The 24,913-nt window shown below is 36.6% G+C and overlaps 1 protein-coding gene across 1 annotated transcript in view; it reads left to right on the top strand.

The window, feature by feature from the left end:
• The first annotated feature begins 396 nt into the window (after positions 1–396).
• The window catches only part of LOC131050885 (exocyst complex component SEC5B), a 131,344-nt gene continuing 106,827 nt past the window's right edge, over positions 397–24,913 (top strand). Inside the window, exons 1-4 of the mRNA XM_057985178.2 lie at positions 397–1,332; positions 3,901–4,058; positions 4,799–4,959; positions 24,523–24,717. Of these exons, the coding sequence (XP_057841161.2) occupies positions 910–1,332; positions 3,901–4,058; positions 4,799–4,959; positions 24,523–24,717 (937 nt within the window). The 5' untranslated portion in view covers positions 397–909. The remainder of the gene's footprint in view (positions 1,333–3,900; positions 4,059–4,798; positions 4,960–24,522; positions 24,718–24,913) is intronic.

The following is a 24,913-nucleotide window of genomic DNA, read 5'->3' as shown; positions in this document are numbered from 1 at the left end:
GAAACTAAATATTACTTCAACAATTACATTTATTTAATTAATCCCCCAAAAAATTCAAGTGAATTAGAAACCTCTTAGTTGTTCCCCTATTCAAATATTAAGAGATGGGCACAAACTCAAGGCTTGTGGAGTGGGTTTATACCAAGTTCATCTTAATAAGTGTTCCCACTCCATCTCGCCTCTTTGAACAAATGAACTAGAAACCTTTCCGCTGTTCCCCTCTTCAAATATTAAGAGATGGACACAAACTCAAATCTAATAAAATGAATTTAAACCAAATTCATCTTAATAAATGTTCCCATTCCATCTCTCCCCTGCTTGGGCAAGTGAACTTGAACCTCTCAGCTGTTCCCCTCTTCAAATAATAAGAGATGAACGCAAACTCAAGACTAATCGAATAGATTTTAACCGAGTTCATCTTACAAGTGTCCCTACTCCATCTGGCCTGTTTGGGCACACAGCATCGTGGAGCACGGCAATGATTTTAATTACTCTAACGTTTGACTTGACTTGCCAACACACACAATATCCTTTGAAAAATGTTCAATCGAGTATTTCTCTCGGGAAAAGTAAAATCATGCTTTCGGAACAGGTAAAGAGTAAATTGCTCTGGATCTAATTCCACCGATTTGCCTCTCCGGGGCCTCGCGATCGAATCTCGTCTCCTCACTGAAAAAACACACTTCACACCGGTACACATGCAATATGTGTCAGCAATAACACAAACAAAATTATCGTTTTCTACTGCAACAAGGTATGTAGAAAGAAAAAAAGGAAAATAAATCCGCATTTGACTGGTTGCTCCGATCGCCACTGCGTTCAATCGCAGGCTAATCATCAGATCCGGAGAAAACCAGTGAAAACAATAAAACCCTTCAGAGCGGAGGAGGAAGAAATTAAAGCGAGGCGATGTCGAGCGAGGAAGATGACTTAGAGGAGGAGGAGCTGCTTCAGATGGCGTTGAAGGAGCAGGCTGAACGCGATTTGAATTATAACCGCCCCATTCCGAAGCAAGTGAAACCCCCAGCGAAATTAGCCCCTCCACCGATGCCTGCCGCCAAGAGACAGCAGCAGCGGCAGCAACAGCAACAACAAGCGCCCAAAGGACGTCCTCCCGTGGAAGAGGAGGAGGAGTCTGAAGTGGAGCTGTTGAGTATTTCATCGGAGGATGAAGATGCGCCGCTGGGCGGAGGAGGAGGAGGTTCAGGAGGATCCTCACGTTTCATAGGGAGGAGAGGAGGAGGAGGAAGCGGTAGTAGAAGTAATTACAGCGATCATGCAACCTGGGACGCCGATGAGCCCAATAGCTGGAAGCGCGTCGACGAAGCCGAGGTATCTCTCTAAATTTGTAATTATTTGCTTCTGCCTGTTTGTCCAGTTGAATTTCGATGCTAGCTATGCAAATTTCCTTGGGGCTGTCCTGCTTGGATGCCATGACTTAGGGATGCATTAGGGGTAATCTTTTCGGTCAATTTCACCCGGGACTCGCACCTGGCCTCCTTCATTAGGTTAAGTTATATATAGGATTAGATGTGGTAGTTTACCCAATCAAACATTCAAACAATTGTACATTGAACATATGACATGTCTCCTGGGGAATTAAGAGAGGTCTCTACTATAAAAGTTTCACGATTTACTGTTTGAGCTCATCCCGTGACTGTGGAAACATTAAATCTTTAATAGCAGGACATTGTCCAATTGGCTTATTCATATTGTTCAAATCTATATCACAATCCTGCTCCAGCTTCTTCTTTCTGTTAATTTCAGAGCTGGTTTATCACTTTTTAAGTTGAATCTGAGGAGTTGTTCAAATTTCTTAATATTCTCGTTGGACTCTTATCCCTGTCCGTATTAGTGACTGGTCTTTAAAGTTGAAATTTTGTTCTAATCTATTAACTATATTGTTAGTGCGTTGCTACCTTTATAGTCTATATCTAATAAAGTTCTTCTGCTTTCATATTTAGGTGAATAGTTTTAAAGCCAAAAGCTGTTAAAATCTCTCAATAGTGTTGTTATGGCTTCTTATTGTAAGCATTATCTTTTAAAGTCCAAGGTACTGTTCAGTTCTCTGTACAATAATTTGGTTTCTTATCTCCTTGAATACCAGTGTTAACATTATTTTTCTGTATTGAAAGTTGAAATATTGTTCAAATCTAATAATAGTAATAAATTTTTTCTTTCGTCTTGTCTCAAAACTTTTCAGTGTAAAAATTGAAATATGTTCAACTCCCTTAACAATCTTGTTCTGTTTTCTTGTCTGTAAATTTTACTATTTAAAATAATAAAATACTCATCAAGTCTTTATTCCGACTTCTTATCCCTGTCTAATGACAAGGTGCTATTCTGATCTCATTATGTTCTTGTGTTGGTCTCTTATCTCCATAAATTTCAGTGGTGGCATCAATGTTTTTAGTAAAAGCCAAATGTTGTTCAAATTTCACAAATTTTTGTTCTGATTCCTGGCTTGGTAAAATTTAGTGCCGAAATATTGTTCATATCTCTTAATTATGGCCTCTTTTAGCAGATTGAAGATGAGATGATGTTAAAATCTCTAAATAATTTTGTACTGATTTCTTATATCTGTAATTTTCAATGCTAGCTTAATCATTGCTCAATAAAAGCCAAAATAAAAATATTCTTCAAATATCTTAATTGTTTTGTTATGATTTGTTGCATTGTTAAATTTAAGTGCCAAAATATTGTTCACATTTATTTGTTCTAACTTCTTATCATAGTTTGAAGATGAAAAGTTTTCTAAATGTCTTAATAATCTTGTTCTGGTTTGTTATCTCAGTAAATTTCAGTGCTAGGTTTACAAAAAAATTCAAAAATCCAGGATACCATTTGAATCTTTTGATAATTGTTGTCTGTTTTTCTACCTCAGTAAATTTCAGTGCTAGTTTTTATCACTTTTAATCAAAAACCGAAATATTGTTAAATTTCTTAATAATCTTAACTGTCTTCTTGTCTTGGTAAATTTCTCTGCTAGCTAGCTTTAATTTTTTGATTAAAATCCAAAACGGTGTTCAAAACTTCAAATAATTTAATTCTGGCTTTTTACCCCATTTTAAAGACAATGTGCTGTTAGAATCTCTAACTAATCTTGTTCTTCTTATCTCAGTAGATAACTTTGTGGTACTTTCTTTTGTAGGTACATTTCTGTGCCAGCTTTTCAAAGCCAACTTTTCTTCAATTATTTGAATGACATTGCTCTGTCTTTTTGTTTCTGAAGGTTTAATTCTAGCTTTATCATTATTAAAAGCCAAAGATTTGTTCTAATCTCTTTATAATCTTTTTCTGGCCTTCATTTCAGAGTAAATTTTGGTGTGAGTTTATCTTTTTTGTGTGAAAGCTAAAAGATTGTGCAGGTCCCTTAATAACCCTGTGGTTGCTCCATTCTCTTCAAAATTTCTTATCTTATTGGTCGCTGTAATTGCTCTTGGCTTATAAACTCTTAAAATTTTATTATCCTTATTTTAGTTTCATTTCTCTATAAATTTCATTGCTAGCTTCATCATTTTTTGTTTAAAATCTGGTGTATTATTCAAGTCTTTTAAGTAATATTGTCCTGCCTTATTGTCTTGATAAATTACAGTGCTAGCTTTACTGTATTTGTTTAATGGAGGCAATTTTCAATTATTTAATGATTCTGTTCTGGCATCGTTTATCAGTAGATTTTAATGCAACCTTCAATGATTTTCCTAAAAACGGAGATGTTGAAATCTTTTAATTATCTTGCTTTTTGGTTATTGTCTTGCTAAAATTGAATGCTACATCGATATTGTTTTTTCTTAAAAGCTGATTTTTTTTTTGATGAAATTTTGATAACCTTGTTCTGCTTTCTTATTTTGATAGATTTCAATGCTAGTTTCAATTTTTTTTGTTTAAATTATGCAACAGCTTGCCCGTAGAGTACGAGAAATGCGGGAGGCTAGGGCAGCCCCTGCAGGACAATCACGAACGAGAAAGAGTGTGTCGCTTCCTCGGAAGCCGATGGTGGCATTAGATTCTCTGACACGTGGAGGAGGAAGTGACCTGGTTGATCCTTTAGGAATTGGGTAATAATGAATCTCTCTTTTAATTTTATGATGCAAGGATATTTTCATGAATTTCTTAAAATTATTATTCACTCCTGGTTGATATAACTGAGAATCTCTGAAAGTTTTAATTATTTCAACTCTAGGGATTGTGCATAGCATTCAATATTAATTTACATTGAAAATACAGCACTTTTCTTTGCGGTTTTTCTTTCTTGATATTTTGAAGCAAATAAATAATGCTTTTCTTATCTCATAATTATGGAACACAAAGTTGACATTTAGCGTGTCTCAGCCAATTTTAGTGAAGAAAACAACTAACAACTGTTCTGCACATCCTAATCTAGTGATCGAGAAACATTTATAATTTTATAACAGAATAAAAGATAGAAAGAGAGAAATTATATTAATGTTATCAGATGACCAAAAGCAGGTCAATGGCACTTAAAAAGCTCATTCGATTCTGATAGCATTGTATTAGAGTTGATAATACACCAGTTTATGCAACATATTAAATGGGGTCATCTAGTTAAATCGATCTGTACGTCTAATTTGATTGCTTTGACAGAGAATTGTGCAGTATTTTGTGATAGATTGCATTAACTTCAGGATGCAAATTTAGAATTTCTTGTTAATGGTTGAATCCATAAAAGCCATGCGTGTTTCACAGCTTTATGGTTTCACTATATTTAATTTAATTGCAATAGTCATGATGTGATTACTAAGCTAGTTAATTTTTTTTTTCATGTGTTTCAATGCAGGGTTATAGATCTCAAGTCCTTAACATTAGTAAATGATAGTGCAGAAAGCTCGCCAGCTGCTTCTAAAACCAAGAATACTAATGAGAAGCTGAGAAAAGACAACATTACCACTTCACCATCAGATCAGGAGATTCCTACTCCTCGGGATCCTAGTTTACGAGGTATGATCTTCCTCTGTTTCTGTTTTCCTTTTTCCAATTTTAAGTAGGGATCCTTCATAATCCTATGTTAATTATCTGTAGGAGAGAAAAACAACAATTGTTTCTATCTGGGTGCTGTCAATGGAGGACTTGATCTGCACACAAGAAATCAAAATTTGGATTTAGTGTATAATGCTTATGGAATGAACTTGAATGGCTCCAGTAGATAAAGACACTTATTTGTAACCATTTGTTAATAATGCAAAGTTTCTGCCTTTATCATATGTCTGATTGGGAAGTAAGGATGACGTTACGATAATATTTGTGAATGGCTAGCAAGTTTGTTAATGGGACTGTGGACCATGTCATGTATGATGTGATAAGGTGGTGCATGGGGGCATCTACAAACTAAATATAGGATTATAAATCTATAAACAAAACATAGAATTTAGTTTAGTGTTTCAAAGTATGAAACTGTAGCAAAGTGCTGTGGAACAATACATAACTGTTCCATCCTTCTTTATTTGCCATCAGGTTTTCAGTGTCCACATAGTTAGCTTCTTAACACTTTTTAAGAAGAAAGTCAGCAGTCATCCTATTGTTTAACTTGTAATATTATTTGCACCTAAATTCCTAATCATGTAAAACACGATGCTTAGCTTCAACCAAAATATACAGGCTATAGTCTTTTGATTTATTCTATTATGAAACAATTGTAGTTAGCTGTAACTTCTTCTAAAAGCATTTGAATGAATGCCCATGCAGGTAAGGCAAACCCTTTTGGTGCGACATAGAGGTGAATGGATGGGCTTTTACCATTTGCACGTGTAGATTGAATTGAGTGATGGACCTGCTTGGTTTCACCTATTAAAAACAAATTCAATGTCCAATAATTTTATGGTCTCATTGGGTAAGAACCATTTATCCAAACTTCCTTCAAAGAAGATCCTTCCATATGAGAAGTCACCAAAGAACATGGACAAGTGGTGGGACATTTGTAAAAGCAAATTAAAAATTTAAAGAAGAACCTCATGCTAGACAAGCAGGATTAGCTGAAAGCCTGAAACAATACCTCCAACATTGACGATATTGACTGTGCTAGAAAAAACAATCCAAATCACTGGAGTAGATCCTAGTCCTACCATCTCTGCAACACATGTACCTCCCTCACAACAAAGGAGGAAGATTAACTCGTACTATTCATAGATGTGGGTGCATAGGAGGGATATACAGTTCATTATAGATAGGAGGGATTTTTGCAGATTTTGTCAACATGTTGAACCTGCTTATGACAGTCGATCTCAACAATACATAGTTGGCAAGGATATACATGTTAACCTACAATGCTGCCTATTTAATGCTATTGACCCTTTTAAAGGTTAAGTTTTTTGGTGTAGCATTTTTTGAAGAAGTCAAGGCTTCAAAGCACCATTATCTCTTTGGAAGACCAATGCTGTAGAATATGAGGTGCGATCCTTACTACCAAAGTTTCCTAGATTATACAAACAGTGCAGGTAGGTGAGTGGCCAAACTAGGAATTTTGTACTCTTGATGATCAAGCCCGAAGAAGAAAGAATATAATTCACATGGTTATATCTATTGCAAAAATTAGAGATCACAACACGGTGTACAAAATCGTAGCATGATACAATGATTTCTTCAAAATTCATAGGGAGTGCTGCACCACTGTCGGGTAAAGCATTTTATGGTACTTAACATCTTTAATCTCTTTGTACCTTGTCTAATAATTATACCTGGTCCATATGTATCAGCTGTATATTTTGCAAAAGTGATGGAATTAAGTGTAAGATTCAAGGATTGACACCAAAGAGCACATATGACATAGCATCTTAAGCTTTGGTAGTTCTATTGTGCTTTTGATAAGATGTGATATTTCATTATTTGCTACAAAGCATTGGACTAGGTCCCTGTGAAGAACATAATCTTATTCTATGAATAGATGACCAGCTGGACCAAAAAATTGACTTGAAGTGAGGTTAGCATTGGTTGCATAGCTAGTTGATTGAAAATTTGAAATATCAAAAACTGTGTTGAAGTCCAAGGAGGGATTTGTTGAACAGTTGGTCATGGCATTTGGTTTGATCAAGGTACATTAGACATTCACAAATTATTTCACTTAGTTACTCAAAAACTCCATTGTACTAACAAAGATCATATCCCTGTACCCACATGTTTTGGTTACTACATTTATAAATAATACAGCCTTACCTGTATTCATTTACTTACTTATTCTAATCAGTGCATTTGCCTTCCCATACTGGTACCATACCTTCTATACATTTCTAGTCAACTATGCAATTTCATAATGCTTTACTTGGATGGCACACTAAAATACAAAAAAATTGGTAGCAGAATCTTGATCACATTCAACAAATCCTAGAAACATTGTGTTATCACAAATCATATTCCACCTTGGAGAAATTTTGATTTAGTTCAAAGGTGATTCAAAATTTGGGCAATATTTTTGATGAAGATAGACTGCATGGATCCAAAAATATAAGTTATTAGAGTATAGCAAGTCTCAAACTTCCTGTCCTGCCAATTTCTACTACAAGTTCATGTTAGGCTTCTCTTACCTTGCATCGCATATGAACAAAGAAATGAAAAAAAATGCACAAAATTGTTTGAACAAGGGCACATCAAAATGCATTTTAAGTGATCAAGCTTTCTACCTCTTTAGCACACGTTCTCACTTTGCTAGGTTTACAACAATAATTTTAAATTGATGCAGATTTTTCAAAACACACTTGGTGTCATTCTCATGCATTGCTTATTGTATTATTTAGTGACACAGTTCAATGGTAGTTGACACATTACCCAAGCTTGTTAACGATAAAAAAATTTCATCATGAGATTGGAAGCAATCATTTACATTGAGTACAAAAATTTCTTTCAAAAGAAAACAACTTTTTTTAAATACAATTTTTCTTGATTTGGGTGGATGGCGTGGTGTGAGAGTGCAAGTGTTTGGCGTTGCAGTCAGACTAGTGGCTTGGTGAGGCTGCTGGTCGCTGTATTGAGGTTGTTTTTCCTCTTTTGCATGTTGCTAAATGTGATTTGGTTACTAGAGGTTTGTGCTGTGTGGAATCTCATCATTTTTTGATTGTTTTTCTTGCTTTTTGTCTTTAGTAAGGAAGGGTCTTACATGGTGGCGAATGGGGGTGTGGGGGGCCCCCTAACCTTTTTATTAAAGCCACATTCTTAATGTGGATGTGCCCTTGTCTTTTGGGCATGAAAAAGCTGTTCAATTTCTTTTGCATGTAACAAAAGAGACCAGATCCGAGCAACAAATGATCAATTGTTCAAGTTATAACGATTGCCTTGAGAAGAGCAAAGATCAAATGGGTTTGAAATCTGGAGTCTACTGCAGATGACGCCCTCTACTTGTTGAAGCATGCTTTAATTTGCAGTTTTATGAGTATATGTATTTCTTTGCCATTTCGAGAAACTTGGGCTTGAAGGAATTGGAATGTAAAGGGGGACATGGAAATAATTCTATCAGCAAATGAATATATTTTTGCGGTTATTACCAAAATGATGGATTGGAACATGATCTTTGAGGGAGGACCATATTTTCATAATTAGGTGCCTTTATTTATCAAACCTTGGCACATAGGGTTTGATCCAATGGAGGAACTTCCAACTTAGATACTTGTTTGGATTTGTCTTCCTAGACTTCCAATGAAGTTCTAGAGGTAGGACATTCTTCAATCAATCACAGTGGTTATTGGGAAATGATTTTCTCGCCATTTGTGGATCGAAAGGCAACAACTTTTGCTTGTCTATGGATTGAAGTTAAGTTGAATAATCCTCTCTTGGATTCTTTAGAAATTAGTGATTTGGATTCAACAGATTGATTATGAAGCATTGGCTTTATGACGTTGAGTGTGCCATGAATATGGTCATCTTCAAAGAAATTGTACAAAGTTGGGATCTAAAACACCTCACCCTCTCTTGAATCACAAACAATCTACTCAAAGGCGAAGCCAAGATCCCCACTAATTTTGAAGAACCTAATGCAAATGGATTTATCCTTGTAAAATCTTGTGCTATAGGGAAGGTTGTGAATCGACAATAGGACATGTCTAGAGGAATTCTTAATAACAAATTTGATGTTTTGGAAAGTTTTGAGGAGGTGGAAGCCATGGAGCACAACACGATTCCATCTATTCAAGAAGTAAATCCTTTGGATTCAAGTACTCTTTCAATTCTTGCTAAAATACATTTGGACTTGGAAAAGCACAAATTATCAAAGTAGGGAGATCCTTCCATCAAGAGCATTGTACAAATAGATAAACATGAAGGAGTCCATCCAGTATTCTTTGTCGAAATTGAGTCCATCCATGTAGAAGGAGCTGAACGGAGTAAAATGAACTGTGGGCTATTATAGATCCTTTACATGAACTTGGGGTGAAAGAAGATGGCAAAAGAAAAGTTCCTACTTTATTAGGTTTCTAACAAAAGAAATTTAAGAAACGAGGAAATGATAAAATGTCATAGACTTGAAGAATAAAGATCGGGAAAAGGTGAAATTGATAGAGGAGTGATTGGTAGAATTTGGTGCTATCAAAACACTGGATACTCATTTTGTCTCTCAAAAATAATTGTGATATCATGGAATGCTAGGGTTTCAGGTTGCATCCCTTTATAAAAAGCTACTTAAAATTTGATTTGTGAAAATAAACTAGATACTGTCTTTCTTTGAGAGACAAAGATTCCAGTGGAAGATATGATTAGTCTTTCTTTTAGGATTTGGACAAGGGGCCAATATCAATTTATTGGTGCCTAGGGCATTGTTGGTGGAATTGCTTGGTTATGGGATCCTAGCAAGTGTAATGGTAATTGTATATTCAATAACGAAAACGGAGTTTACATAAATAGGCAATTACATTCCAATGTTTCTAAATGAAACAAACATACACAAAAGCCAATATTAGAAACCACCTGAACTAACTAAGATGACCATTAAAGAAACATTACATTATTTTAATAACCTCCCTTAATGGCCATCATTCTAACTGGCCCTACAAAAGACAATCATAAGTCTTTTGGTCACAAATGCATGCCCCCTTCTGGTCACGAATGCATAGAAGGCTGCCAGTCTGTTGCTGAGACTCTTCCTGATGCTGCAAAATTTTTGGAAATGACCAAGATAACCAAAATCCTTCCAACTTGATGTTGGGAAACAAAACTGTCCCTCCTTATAGCTAGAGATATTGAGAAGAACTTCTCAAATAATCCATGATTTTGAGGAGAAAATCGCCAAACCCGAACTGTTTCAAAAAGATAGCCACAATTTTGTTAAAAAAATTGCCAAATACTTTTGCAGATGAGCACTACAACCCATAAACTGACTGCAAGAAACCACTATTTTTTTGGAAAAAATCGCCAAACCCTTGATGTGATGTTGAGATCACCCACGAAAAATTGCTTTATTTTTTTAGGAGAAAAATCAGAAAATCCAACAGTAATTTTTTGAGGAAAAATTATAAAACCTATCAGTAAGTTTTTGAGAAAAAATTATTAAACCTAACAATAATTTTTTGAGGAAAATATTATAAAACCTAATAGTAATGTTTTTGAGGAGAAAATTATAAAACCCAGAAACGAAAGAATTGAAAAAATCAGAATCGATTTATGAAGAGAGAATCGAAAAAACCATACATGAGTTTTTAGGAGAAAAACCGATCAAAACCCAGAGATTGAAACATCATGCATGAGTTTTTGTGAAAAAAAATTAGAAAATCCTCTTGTAGGGAAAGATCCCACGATTTTTGTGTGAAAAAAATCGTGCAAAAAATGAAAAAAATCATGCAAAAAACGTCGTAAAATGAGTCCAAAAAAAATGTGCGAGGCTGTTGCAAAAGAAAGATGCTGATATCTTGCAACATGTGCTGCCCACACACAAGAAAATGCGGCCCATGAACAGAAGAAAACACATCACATGTGCAAAAAAAAAATTTGAACACACGATCCGAACAGAAATCCCTTCGTGTGGGCCAGTAAACAGACACAAAATTTGCAGAACAAGACTTTGGCTCTAAACAAAAAAAGGACGCGGGAAACCCTTTCATGCATGAAAAAAGAAACCCTTGAAAATAAGAGACGCTTTTTCATAAAAAAAAGTGATTAAAAAATTTCTGGAAAAAAATTCCAGGTAAGAGGCTCAAATTTTATTAAAAAATTCGCCAAACTATAAAAAACCCTATTGACCCACTCTAATACCATGTAATGGTAATTGTATATTCAATAATGAAAATGGAGTTTACATATATAGGCAATTACATTATGATGTTTCTACATGAAACAAACGTAAACAGAAGCCAAAATTAGAAACTAGCTAAACTAACTAAGATGATCATTAAAGAAACAACATTATTTTAATAGTAAGCTCACACTAGTATGGTGGACACAAGTAGATATTCAATTTCAATGGTGTCATCTTGCTTTGATTCAAGAGTGACTCACTTATTTACAAATGCTTATGCACCTACTAACCATCCAAATAAGGTGATATTCTGGTCCCATATTAGATATATTTTCTCTCTAGTTCCTTCTTTCCCTCAGATTCTTGTAGGAGACTTCAATGCTATTAGTAGTCTAGATGAAAAAATACGGGGAATCGATACATGTCTACCTTGTTGAGAGATAATATATTCTTTCTCAATTTGGTGGAGAGATAATATATCCTTTCTCAATTTGGTGGATGTTAAGCCAAGCAATTGTTTGTTCACTTGGAGTAATAGGTGTGGGATAGAAGTTATATTTGAAATATTAGATAGGTTTCTTGTGTCAGATCTTTGGGTAGGAAACAATTGGACTACATGCTATGAAATTTTGGGATGGAAAGTGTTGGATCACTATCCCATCAAATTCATCTCGCTTTTTTCTACCCTTAAGAAGTCTCCTTTTATTTCAACTCATGTGGCTTTGGGATGCTGAATTGTTCAATATCATGGGAAAGGTATGCTTTGGATTAGCTATATACTTCTTTTTCAAAAGGGCTCCAGTTTGTCAAATTTAATCTCAAAAGATGGAAAAGGTTTTCTTTTGGCAATGTCTTTAGAACTAAAAATCAAATACAGGGTAAGTTTGATAGAATTACTTTTCTTATTAAAGAAGAAGGAATATCAAAAGGGCTATTGCAGGAAGAGAAAAAGTGGTCCAAGCAATTGTTTGAATGGGAGCTTTGGGAAGAGATTTTTGTCATGCCCTCGATTTGACATTATATGAACATCCAACCAATTGTATGAAATTGTCTTACAATATTGAAGACTTCACGATTTCAACAATCGTAATAATGCAACAGTCCGCATCATTACAACAGGCCGTGAGAAATGGAAAATATTATATGCATAATGGATTGTTTTCCCTCTCCATGTGATAGTGATCTCACACTTAGTAACCATTGTTTGGTTAAGCAACGTCAGGAGGAGTCATGACCCTCCCACCACCAATGGAGGGATATAAATGATCATTCTAGATCTGATATCGAACAAGAATAGATCTGATATAAGATAGTCATATTCAGACATACGGGCCTTGTGCATTGCACCGGTGTTTTGGTATGAAATAGTAATTTTTGTGGTAGGCGACATGATGTAATTCTAGGTATAACAATTCACATATGAGTAATATGAATGCAATCTAATGATATTATATTATATGGAATATAGACAATAATGTGTATTCCTCACATGCTTGTTAAAATGCTGCAAACAACCATGACAGGGATAGTAAGGGAATACAAGGAGGGGAAACACTTATGAGGTCCTCTTCTAAGCACACCACCTCATGGTGGTGACTGATAGTCCCATGAGGCCAAGGGGGTGCAAGGAGTGCCTTGCTCCTGGGCTTAGAAGGGAAGGATGTTCTAGACACCCTATTATAGTATCCCCCAAACCTCTACCATGGTTGACTATTGGATTAAGGAACCTCAATCTTAGTGAGGAGAATAAGGGTGGCAGGAAGAGGGGGAACGGCTATAGGATTCCTCACTAGGTACACCCTCTCATATGGATGGCAAAGGGCCACATGAGGCCAAGAGGGGTGGTATATCTGCGCTTGGGCCTAGGGTAGAGGATCACTTCAGGCCCCCTATCATGCCTCCTTATCCTAAGTCTCCTTTTATTGAATTTCGTTAATGAATTAGATATATCTTATGATTGTTTTAATGTTTCTAACCCTATTAGAAGAGATCTATGCTTTTGATTAAGATAATGTTTCTAGTAGGGAAGATCTCTTTTATGGATTTAATGATTACCTAACATGTTTGCAAGGTCTCAACTAGTATCCGTCTTGTTCCACAATTTAAGTTGGTAAATGATATCACTTACTCTATTCCATTTCTTGTTTTACTTGGAATTGTAATTTTAGGGCAAAAACTAGGGCATTCACAAAAGGGAACATTACTATTTCTAGTAACAAAAATCTCGTATTGATTGGCTTGAGGAAGGAATATAAATACCTCTTTTTTTCATAACTCAGTGAAGGAATGTAGGAGGGGAAAAACTATTTCTTCTCTTATTTCTGCCTAGTGAAATCAATTGAACTCCTTTCAAGATATTTTTTGTTTAACTGATTAAGCACTTTTCTTCTTTTATTCTCTAAACAGAATCTTCAAGATCCTAATATGGAGAGACTTGTGCTTGAATTCATACCCTTCTTGGTTTTAGAAAGTATAAACAAAGATCTCCTAGAACCTATTTCCATTGAAGAGTTGGGGACAATGGTTTTTCATATGAAGATGGGCAAGGCATTTGGACCTGATGGATCTCTTAAAGATTTTTTTCAAGAATTTAGGGAAATTCTTAAAAGTGATCTACTTGATTTTGTTAGAAAATCACATAAAAATAAACAAATGCTCAAAGCCATTAATTTTACTCTTGTTGCTCTTACCCTGAAAAGAGAAGCAGCCAATTCTTTAGGTTTCTTTTCTCTATTGCGCAGTGTAATGTAACCTACAAGATTATTGCTGATTGCCTAAAAAAATATTTTCCTCTCCTAATTTCTTCCGAGTAAGGGGGATTTGTAAAGGGTTGACAAATCTTAGATGGTATCAGCTGAAGCCATCCACTCTGTCTAATTCCAAACAGAAAGCAATGTTCATTAAGCTTGATATGTCCAAAGCCTATGACAGAGTAAGACTGTCATTCCTTTAGCACATCTTATCGACTTTTGGTTTTTTCTCTAAGTGAATTGATTGGGTGATAAGTTGTGTTACCTCAACATCATTCACTATTGTTGATTAATGGTGCTTCTTCTTTAGTTTGTGGATGACACAACTTTGATGGGATTAGTTAAAGTTGGAGATGCCACCAATTTCAAAAAAGATTTAGGTATATACTATACCTCTTAGCTTAAGGTCAACAAATCAATGAAGATAAATCTAGTAATTTTTTCTTCAACACACTTGAGCTTATTCGACACAAAATTTGCTAATATTCTTCACTTTCAAATTAGACAACTTTTGGTCGATTACTTGGATATACCCCTATCTCTGGGAATCTTCAATAAGCTTCATCAAAGGAAGGTTTTGGATAGATTCTAGTTAAGGGTCAGCCATTGGAGATTTGGGTGGTAATCCTTTGCTACGAGATTAACTCTTCTTAAATATGTCATGCAAGCCCTTCCTATTTACAAATTTTTGCTTTTTTAATTCAGTTTGCTCCAAAAAATTCTTAAGGAGTTTGATGCTCGTTTAAGGCAAATCTTATGGGCAGGAAGGTTAGATTACCACAAATGGAGCCTTGTGATCTGGGATTAGGTTTCCAAACCAAAAAAAATGGAAGATTTGGAATTAGGTTATGTGAACTTAGGAATCAAACCTTAGCTGCTAAATTTTATTGGTGATGGTGCAAACATATAGATTAACCTTGGGCAAGAATTCTTAGTTATGAGGTGATCTCTTCATTCATTATTGCAAAGATAAGATAATTGCGGTTTGAGGTTTAAGAGCTTTTGGGAGGAGTTGAGGATAAAGATATTCCACAAATGGACTTGATTGGAAAAGGGTTCATGATTTGGAGCACAATTAAGAAAGGGGTCTCTCTTATTAAGGGAGGGCTTTCTTGGATTATCAATAAAGGTAATAGTGCTTTGTTCTGGACAAATTCATGGGATAACAACCCTTCGATTCTCTCCTCTTTTTCCCCATCTTCAATCCTTGAGTGAAGTATTTATAGAGGGAGGTTGGTCAAAAGTAGTTCATTTCAAGTACTCTATTCCTCTAGGCAGATCTTTGATTTATTGTTGGAAAGATTCTGAGAACTGGCTAGGGGGATGTTCTATAGAGGATAGAAATATTCTTGCTACTATTCATAAAAATCACTCTTGCTGTTCTTTGGAGGATTCAGATATTCTATCTTGGCTTGGCATTGGAGGAGTTTATTTTGTTACGCTTGGATATCATTATTTATGGTAGTAGGAAGGAGGGAATTGTGTTTTTCCTTAGTGGAAGAAAATTTGGAATAAAATCAGTTGGATCAAATATTACTTGTTTTTTTGCTTGCTAAATTAGAACAATCACCTAACTTAGGAGAATATAAGGAAAAGAGGATTCCAGGGAACTTACATTTTTGTCCTTTGTGGCAACAGTGAAGAATCTACTAATCACCTATTTTTTCAACATCCCTTCTCTATAGTGATTGTTAGAATAATATTTCTTTATATTGTTAATGGTCAATAATGCAATTAGTTAGTTGGCATATTAGATGTCTACTATTGTAGGTAGTTAGAAGTAGGGGATTTCATTTATATCTACAATATTTTGTAATTCATATATATTGTAATATTTTCTCAGATAATAGATAGATTTTTACCAGTGAATCTTTGATTTTCACATGGTATGAGAGCACACAGGTGAATTTTTTCGAAATTTTTTGTAATCCTAATTTTGTATTACTGAAATTTTTTCGAAATTATTCCCGTTTTCCTCTCAAACCTGTCTAGGGTTTTCTGTCAAAACTTCGGCTTGTGTTTGCATCTTTATTTTGTGCTTTTTCGCGCCTGTATTTGGCTCTCACACAATCCACGCGACTCTTAGAAGCGCCATTTTTTTGCTCGCCTGCAACCTCTCCTCTCTGCGATTTAAAAAAAAAACAAAAACAAAAATCGCGTCGCGTGTTTTATTTCGCTGGTTATTTTCCACCTGACGCAACCGGTAAATCGCGTTTTCAGTGATTTTGTTTTGGCGTGCGACTGTGTATTTTCTCTCGTGTCGTTGCGGCCCTTGTATTTGCGTTTTTTTTGGCAAGCGATTGTGGATTCCCTCCCGCATCGTTGCGACCCTCTGTATTTGTGATTTCTGGGTTTTTAGTCACGTGAAAAGGGTTTTGTTTTTTTATTATTATTTTGGTCTTTTATTTCCGGTAGCATTATCTTCTATTGTGCATCTGAAAATGTCATCTGCAGTCGTTCTTTTGCTGGGATTTCATGGAGTCTCAAGCCGTTCTGCAATTTTTCTAAGCTTTAATGGTCGTCTAGGGTTTTGGCGATTTTTTTTTCGATTGCAAATTATTGGTGGGTTTTTCGAAATCTCTTCTGGTTTGCTTTTAGATTTTTTTGGGTCTTTCAAAAAATTTCTGCCTTGAAAACTGTGCTAGGGTTTCAGTTTATGCCTTAGAATCCAACTTGTAGAACTCTGTTAAAAAAACCTCTATTTTCTTCTGATGGTTTTCGTGCATTGGAATTCATGCCTTTACTAGTTTGACCTCGGGGTGCGTGATGGCATCTTTGACAAACATTATGCTTGAAAGTAGCCAGAAATTCAACGGCTGCAACTACAACAGCTGGAAGCAGCGCATGTTGACAATTTTTTAGTACCAATGTCTTGATGCAGTTGTTCTGGGCACGTCTCCACGTCCAACTACTATCAGAAAAGATCAGGACAAATGGGATGAGCGCAACCGGGAAGCTGTCATGCTTATTAAACTCTCTGTCACCGATGAATAGCTACCTCAGGTACCGTCCAAAAAAACTGCGAAGGAGATATGTGATCATTTAAAAGATCTTCATGAAACCTCTGACAAGAGCAGAGCATTCTTTCTTAAGAACATGATCTTTTCCATCATGATGGATGAAAAAGTGTTCTTATAGGAGCATCTGACGAAGATTAAGAACATTCGTGATTAGTTGGAGGCGATTGGCCGAACAATGGAGGAAGAGGACATGGTCGTCATCACTCTGAAGAGTTTGCCCAAATCTTATGAGCATTTCATCAAGACGCTGAATATCACCTGCACCAATGTTGATCTCAAATTTGCAGATCTTTGCAACAAGCTGCTACAATAGGATCGTTGGAGACAACAGGATCGTTGGAGACAACCGTTTGGGAGTAGTACCAGCTCCACCTCCATTGAGCAAGCGTTCTCTGCCAAATCTTTTGCTAAGAACAAAGGGAAGGCTCAATCTTCTCAGCCGAAAGGCTCTAGTTCTTCTTAGGACAAGAAGAAGAAGACCGTTCAGTGCAATTATTGTCATAAGTTTGGTCACATGAAGGTCGAGTGTCGAATTCGATTGGCTTCTGAACAAAAGAAGCAAGGAGGGTCTCAACAAAAGGCAAATGTCACAGAACACTCTGAGTAGAAAGAATCTGCTTTCTATGCTTTTATGGCTAAGCGAACAACAAATCCAATACACTCTTCTGCCTAGTATATCGATTTAGGGGCTTCGCGGCATTTTACTCATCGTCGAGATTGGTTCAAATTTTGAACCATTCTCGGATTCAGTAATCTTCGGAGGAGAAGAGTACATAGTTGCTGGTAAGGGTACTGTTCAGATTCACTTAGGAGGTAGAAATTTAATATTTCTTGATGTCTACTATGTTCCAGGCATGGAACATAATCCCCTCTCCGTCAGCCAAATCTTGAGGCATTATCCTCAATTAGATGTTGTCTTCAGTTTGTCCACCTGCATTGCTGTTGTTAGGGAGACTCGTACTACAATCGCTGTGGGACTTGAGGATCATGGTTTCTATAGAGTTGCTGATTTCGGCGATTCTCAGGAGCACGCTTTGGCTGCTAGGAGTACATTAATTAGAACACTTTGGCATCAGCGTTATGGGCACTTAAACGTGCACTATCTCTCTCAGTTATCTTGGGAGGGTTTGGTTGCTGGTCTACCTGAGATCCAAACTCAAATCATGGAGTTTGTGGAGCCTGTCAAGCTGGGAAGCAACATCGGACACCATTCTCTAGTGATTCTTGGCAAGCCTCCAAGGTCCTTCAATTGGTTCACGCTGATGTATGTGGGCCAATGAACACTCCATCTGTTATTGGGTCCAGGTACTTTTTATTATTTGTTAATAATTTCAGTTGGAAAATGTGGGTGTATTTTCTCAAGAATAAATCAGATGTGTTCAGTACATTTCAGCAGTTTAAGGCCTTAGTTGAGAAAGAATCTGGTTCTCAGATTGTCACTCTAAGGTCAAATAATGGGGGGGAGTTTTGTTCCATTGACTTCTCTACATTTTGTGCTACACATGGCATTAAGCGCCAACTCTCCACACCATACACTCCTCAGCAGAATGGTGTTGTTGAACGTAGAAATCGCACCATTACTGAAATGGCTCGTTCTATATGATGGAACATAGAAATGTTCTTAAGAAATACTGGGCTGAAGCAGTTTACATTGCAGTCTACCTCCTGAATCGGCCACCTACACATGCCGTTAAGAAGATGACTCCTGAAGAAGCTTGGTCAGGACACAAGCCTAAAGTGGGCCATTTGAAAGTCTTCAGTTCTACTACTCATGTATGGATTCTAGATGCCAAGCATGCTAAGTTGGATTCAAAGAGTCAAACACTTATGTTTACTGGTTGCAGTAGCAACCACAAGGCCTATAGGTTGATTGATGTGGAGACAGATCGTCTCATTTTCAGTCGTGATGTTGTGGTTGATGAGACTATTGGTCCATTTATGGCTTCTACTACTCCTAGTCCTGCTACTCAGTCTATGAAGACTTCTAATGTTGGTGTTCGTCTTCGTCTTGGTTCCCATGATGGGAGGGCTTTAGAGCATTCTGACTTTGAAGATGAGGAATCTATCGATCCAGCACCACCTGATTTTTCACAGGATTCGCATCCAGATGACTTTGTTTTGGAAACTCAAGCGGATGTTGTTCCTCCAATGCCAGATGTTGGTACTTCTACCCTCAGGCCTAAATAGTGGGCCAAGACAATATGAGATCTTCGTGATGATGAGCTTCTTAAGGATAGATTAGTTTGCTGAAAGAGAAAGCAACAAAATACAGTCAACTTTGCACTTATGGCCAACATCCACAACATCCATGAGCCTCAGACATATTCCGAGGCTAAAGGCATTCCTGAGTGGGAAAAGGCTATGGAGGCAGAATGCCATAGTCTTCTGAAGAATCACACTAGGGTTCTTTTTGATCTTCCTCCTGGGAAGAAACCTATCAGCTGTAAATGGGTTTATAAAGTCAAGTATCATGCAGATGGTACTTTGGATAAGTACAAGGCCAGAGTGGTTGCTCGGGGATTTACACAGCGGGAGGGCATTGACTACGAGGAGACCTTTGCTCCTACTGCCAAGATGAGCACAATTCGTCTTCTTCTCGCCATTGCAGCTCAATTTGGATGGAAACTTCACCAGATGGATGTTAAGAGTGCATTCCTCAACGGTGAGTTGCAAGAAGTTTATATGACTCAACCTCCTGGCTTTAAGGTTCCTAGTAAGGGACATCAGGTTTGCAAATTGGTAAATGCTCTTTATGGCTTGAAGCAAGCCCCTTGTGCTTGGTACTTCAAAATTGATTAGTATTTGGTTGAACATGGTTTTCAGCGCAATCCCTCTGACACTAATCTGTATGTCAAACTCTTCGGTAATGATATTCTTTTTCTTGTTGTCTACGTGGATGACTTGATCATTACTTGCAATTCAACACATTTGGTTACAGCCATCAAACAGAACTTGTGCCAAGCTTTTGACATGACAGATTTGGGCTTCTCCATTATTGCTTAAGTGTTGAAGTGTGGCAGTCTGATGACAGTATCTTTATTTCACAGTTCAAGTATGCCCGTAGTTTGCTTGACAAGTTTCGAATGCAGGATTGTAAATCCGCTTCCACACCTATGGAGAAAGGGCTGAAGTTATCAGCCATGTCTGATTCACCTGCAGTAGATGAAACTGAATTCAGGCAACTAGTAGGTAGTCTCATCTACCTCATTGCCACTAGACCTGACATTAGTTTTGCTGTCAGCTACATCTCTTGCTTCATGATGGCCCCAAAAGCTGATCATTGGATTGCAGCGAAGCGAGTGTTGCGATATGTGAAAGGCACTTTAGACTATGGCATTCTGTATAGCCGGTGCAATGATCCAAAGCTAATTGGTTATATTGACTCAAATTGGGCAGGATCAGTGGATGACAAAAAATCCACTTTTGGGTACGTATTTAGTTTGGGTACAGGTGCTGTCACTTGGAGCAGCAAGAAGCAACATGCCGTGGTTCTTTCCTCGATCGAAGTCGAATACTGCAGTTTGGCTCCGGAGGATGCTCTTTGACATGTAGATGCCGCAAGCAGCTCTTTCTCCCTTGTATGCTGATAACCAAGGGGTGCTCAAATCGGCCAAAAATCCAGTCTTCCATGAACGTACCAAGCATGTTGAGCTTCATTGTCACTACATCTGCAAGCTGGTAGAAGATGGATCAGTTCAGTTGCAGTATGTCCTAACAGCGGATCAGGCTGCGGATATTCTCACCAAGTCTCTGAGCCCGGATAAGTTTGTAAAATTCAGGGGGCAACTTGGTGTTTTTGATAGATTGACCATTAAGGGAGGGTGTTAGAATAATATTTCTTTATACTGTTAATGGTCAATAATGTAATTAGTTAGTTGGCATACTAGATGTCTATAGTTGTAGGTAGTTAGAAGTAGGTGATTTCATTTATATCTACAGTATTCTATAATTCCTATATATTGTAATCTTTTCTCAGATAATAGATAGATTTTTACCAATGAATCTCTGATTTTCACAGTGATTTGGAGCTTATGGTGGAATACTTGGAATAGATCTAGATATTTAGCTATATCCTTGTTAGAATTTTGGGATAATATGGGCCAACTCCTAGCTTCAACATCCTTCCTTAAGGTAGTGTGGAAGATTGATCCTTTTGTCTTGGAATAGATCTAGATATTTAGATACATTCTAGTCAGAATTTTGGGATAATATGGGCCAACCTCTAGCTTCAACATCCTTCCTCAAGACAGCGTGGGAGATTGATCCGTCCTTTGGCAGATCTGGCTAGAGCGAAACCAATTCATTTTTCAAGGATGTCAGGGTGTAGATGTGCAAGTTTGGCATCAAATTAAAGGTATGCTTAAGGAAACTATTGAGGCCATGTTTAGTATGGATGAATATGTGTCTTCCTTATATGCTTGCGTTGCTAAAGTCTTGGAGATTGACCCATTTGGTGCTACTTAGACTAAACTTGGTTATAGAATGCTACCTTCCTGGAGGGTGGATAGGTTTGGTAAGTGGTCTCCTCCTCCTAGTGGTTTCTTTAAGATTAACATAGATGGTTCTGCTCGTGACAATCTAGGTATGGCTGGGATTGGTGGTATTGATTGAGATACTGAAGGTTCTTTACGCTTTTTTTTTTCCTACTTATGTGGGTTTGCATACAAATAATCAAATGGAAGCTTGGGTAATTCTTAAAGATTTAGAGAAGGCTAGTGAAGTCAGGTGGAAAAATATGTGTGAAATGGATTCTATGATCTTGGTCCCATTGTTGAATAAATGGAATTTACAAGAATCCTCATGGAGCTTGGCTCAGATAGCTAGGAAAGTTCTTCTTGTGGCCATAAATTTTGAATTAATATCATTTCTCCATATTCCCAGAGATTGGAATAAGGTGGCTGACTGTCTAGTTAAACGGGCCTCAGAGGAGATGGGTAATTGTAATGTCAATGATTGGGAAGGATTGGCCCAGGATGAATCCCCATCAAATTCTTTAACTTATCCAAAATGATCAACTGGGATAAATTGTATGTGTTGATCAGGGGAAGGCTGATATGGATTGTAGATTTAGTGTTACAGGTTGTAAGATTGAGTGGTGCTGCAGGAATCTTCAGTGGGTTATTCTTTTATGGCCTTTTTTAATAGCTATCTATCTGGAAATCCATTGGATGTGTATGTAATTAACTAGCTTTCTTTGAATCAAATTTTATTTTTACCCTATAAAAATAATAATCCACATTGAGTACAAGCATCACCAGCTTTTGCAAACTCAAAGCAAGTTGCATAATCTTTTTCTCTAGAAGTGGTTTATGTATTTAAATTTTACACTAATTCATCTGAATATCATTTGTCCATATTCCCAGAGAGTGGAATAAGGTGGTTGACTGTCTAGAGGAGATGTGTAATTGTAATGTTATTGATTGGGAAGGATTTGCCCAGGATAAATCCTTTCAGATTCTTCAACTCGTCTAAACTGATCAGCTGGGATAATTTGTATGTGTTGGTCAAGAGGAAGGCTGGTGTGGATCATAGATATAATGTCACTGGTTGTAAGATTGAGTGGTGTTGCAGGAATCCTCAGTGGGTTATTCTTTTATGGTCAATTTTGATATCTATCTATCTGGAAATCCATTCGATGTGTATGTGATTATTTAGCTTTTTAAAATATTTTTTTTTTATACCCTAAAAAAAATCATCCACATTAAGTACAAGCATCACCAGTTTTGCAAACTCAAAGCAAGTTGCATAATCATTTTCACCAGAAGTGGTTTATGTATTTACATTAATTCCAGCTGAACATCAACTACTATAAAGGTAGCACTTGGCTACTTGAATTGACCTCCCATTCCAACATTGATCGCTGTCCTATATTGTTGTGGACTGAAAAAAACTTGATTTTGTAGACTTGTTTCAAGTATTTCTTGGTAATTGACTTCTAGTTGCAGGTTGAACTTTTTGTCATCATGGGCACCTTTGCGAACCATTAAGTAGCATTTGAAAGCAGTGTAGTTGGCATTTTGTAGTTGGGTGGCAAGGTATTTTGATGTATAGGAAACCTTGACAGTGTTTTAGGTATATCTCTATTGGGTAATGATTGGGAATGACATTAGATTGTGAATTGGGTGTACCATTATATAGCCTGCAAATAAGAAACATGGGTTGCATACTCCACTACCATCAACAGCCATCCCTTGAAATTTTTGTTAGGACTGCCCCATGGTAATGATTGTGTCGTGTTGCTAGTAAGATTTTATCTTTTTCTCAAATGCTTTCATTTTCCTCTCCAATTTTTTTATGAATATTTATTTTTAAAGGTGAAGATAGCTGTTAAGGTGATTGCTAGGTGACACACCTTTTTGGTGTATGAGAAACCCCTTATACAATTACCACACAAGGGGATTGTTTCTCCATTTACCTTATAGATTGTTCAACAATGCATACAACCTTAACACCCCTCTGGATTTGAACATATGACCTCCACCATGTAGTACATACTCTTTCGTCATCAGGTTAACTCAAGTCATACATTGATGCTATATGGGATTCTCTTTAGATGATTATATTTAGTAATTTAATGTGTTGTCCACAAGTTGGCTTCCCAATTCTGGATCGAAAGTTCTAGATGCCAACTTAGGCCTAAAAACCCAAGTGGCTCTTGGCCCAAAGTTCAAACACATTCATGACAGACTTGTGTACAACATCCATCGAAATATTCAATACCTCCTATTCAACAGAACAGGCCTTCTTTTATAGTTTTTTTCCTCCTCTCACTTTTATACTTTCACCCCTTGTATGTGGGTAGATAAGTTCAAAGTTACTGTTTTTTATTTGAACCCTTACATAATTTACTGTTTAGCAATACAAAGGTAGTTTATAATGGTGTTTTTTTGGCATCATGATGCTCAAGTTTAATGTTCCTTGAAGATCCCAACATGATGATTCTAGAATTACGGCATAATTATTTCCGTTGTATTGTGGTAGTGTTACTGCAAGCATGGCACAGACATAATTCTTGGCAATGTTTAAGTTTGGGAATATTGATCTTGAATATGATGACTCTGGATGCATAGCATAATCATGATGCACCAAATTAGTATCATACCGCTGTTAATATCAGTGTTGGCATAGAATACAAAGATATGTAACAGTTTAAACTAATTTGGAAGCCAAATGAGAAATGTAGCCAGCCAAGAAGAATCCTTACCAATTCTTTGATGTATGAGGCTGTAATATGCATCAGCGTCTAGCTTGCATCTCAAATAAGTGAAATAAAAAATGCTTGTATAACCTGGCTCTAATAAATCAAATTCTAAAAGTCATATGGTTGCTAGTGTTCTGGTGCTCCTCAATTAAAGATTTGTTTTAATCATTTACTATGATGATTATATTACCCATTCTAGAATGGTTGTGGATTTCATAACTAAATGCTCTCCCCTTGTTTGTTGTTGAAAAGAATTTGGTAGCCATGCAGAATTGAGAGTTTTCCAAACTATTATGCCAAATAATGTGACAAACAGGTTTTTGGATCAAACTTTCTATTTTTATTTTTCTGATTAGAATAGCCGTTGTGTCAATTTCTTTGCAGAGAAGGTTATGTACCATTCAGAAAATTTTGATGCAAGATATTTCTTATCTCGTATACACCAAAATACCAGTGCAGCAGACTTAGAAGCTGGTGCACTAGCCTTGAAAACAGATTTACGTGACAGGACACAACAACGAAAGCAGCTTGTCAAAGAGAACTTTGACTGCTTTGTCTCTTGCAAGACTACAATTGATGGTAAGTTGGTGTTACCTATCATAAGTGGGGTACTTATATTTTGATCGATCTTGAATATTTTGTATAATAATCTGTTAGCTTTTTGAATTTTGATGAATCATTCAAAATGATTTTTTTGGTTTAAAATAGATAAATAATATTTTTAGCAGTTCTTTGCCTGTTCATTTCTACATTCTAACAGCTATGGATACCATTT

The sequence above is a fragment of the Cryptomeria japonica genome, chromosome 11, assembly GCF_030272615.1.
Source record: "Cryptomeria japonica chromosome 11, Sugi_1.0, whole genome shotgun sequence".
NCBI lineage: Eukaryota > Viridiplantae > Streptophyta > Pinopsida > Cupressales > Cupressaceae > Cryptomeria > Cryptomeria japonica.
The sequence above is the reverse complement of the archived record's forward strand: the minus strand, read 5'-3'. Positions and strand labels throughout refer to the sequence as shown.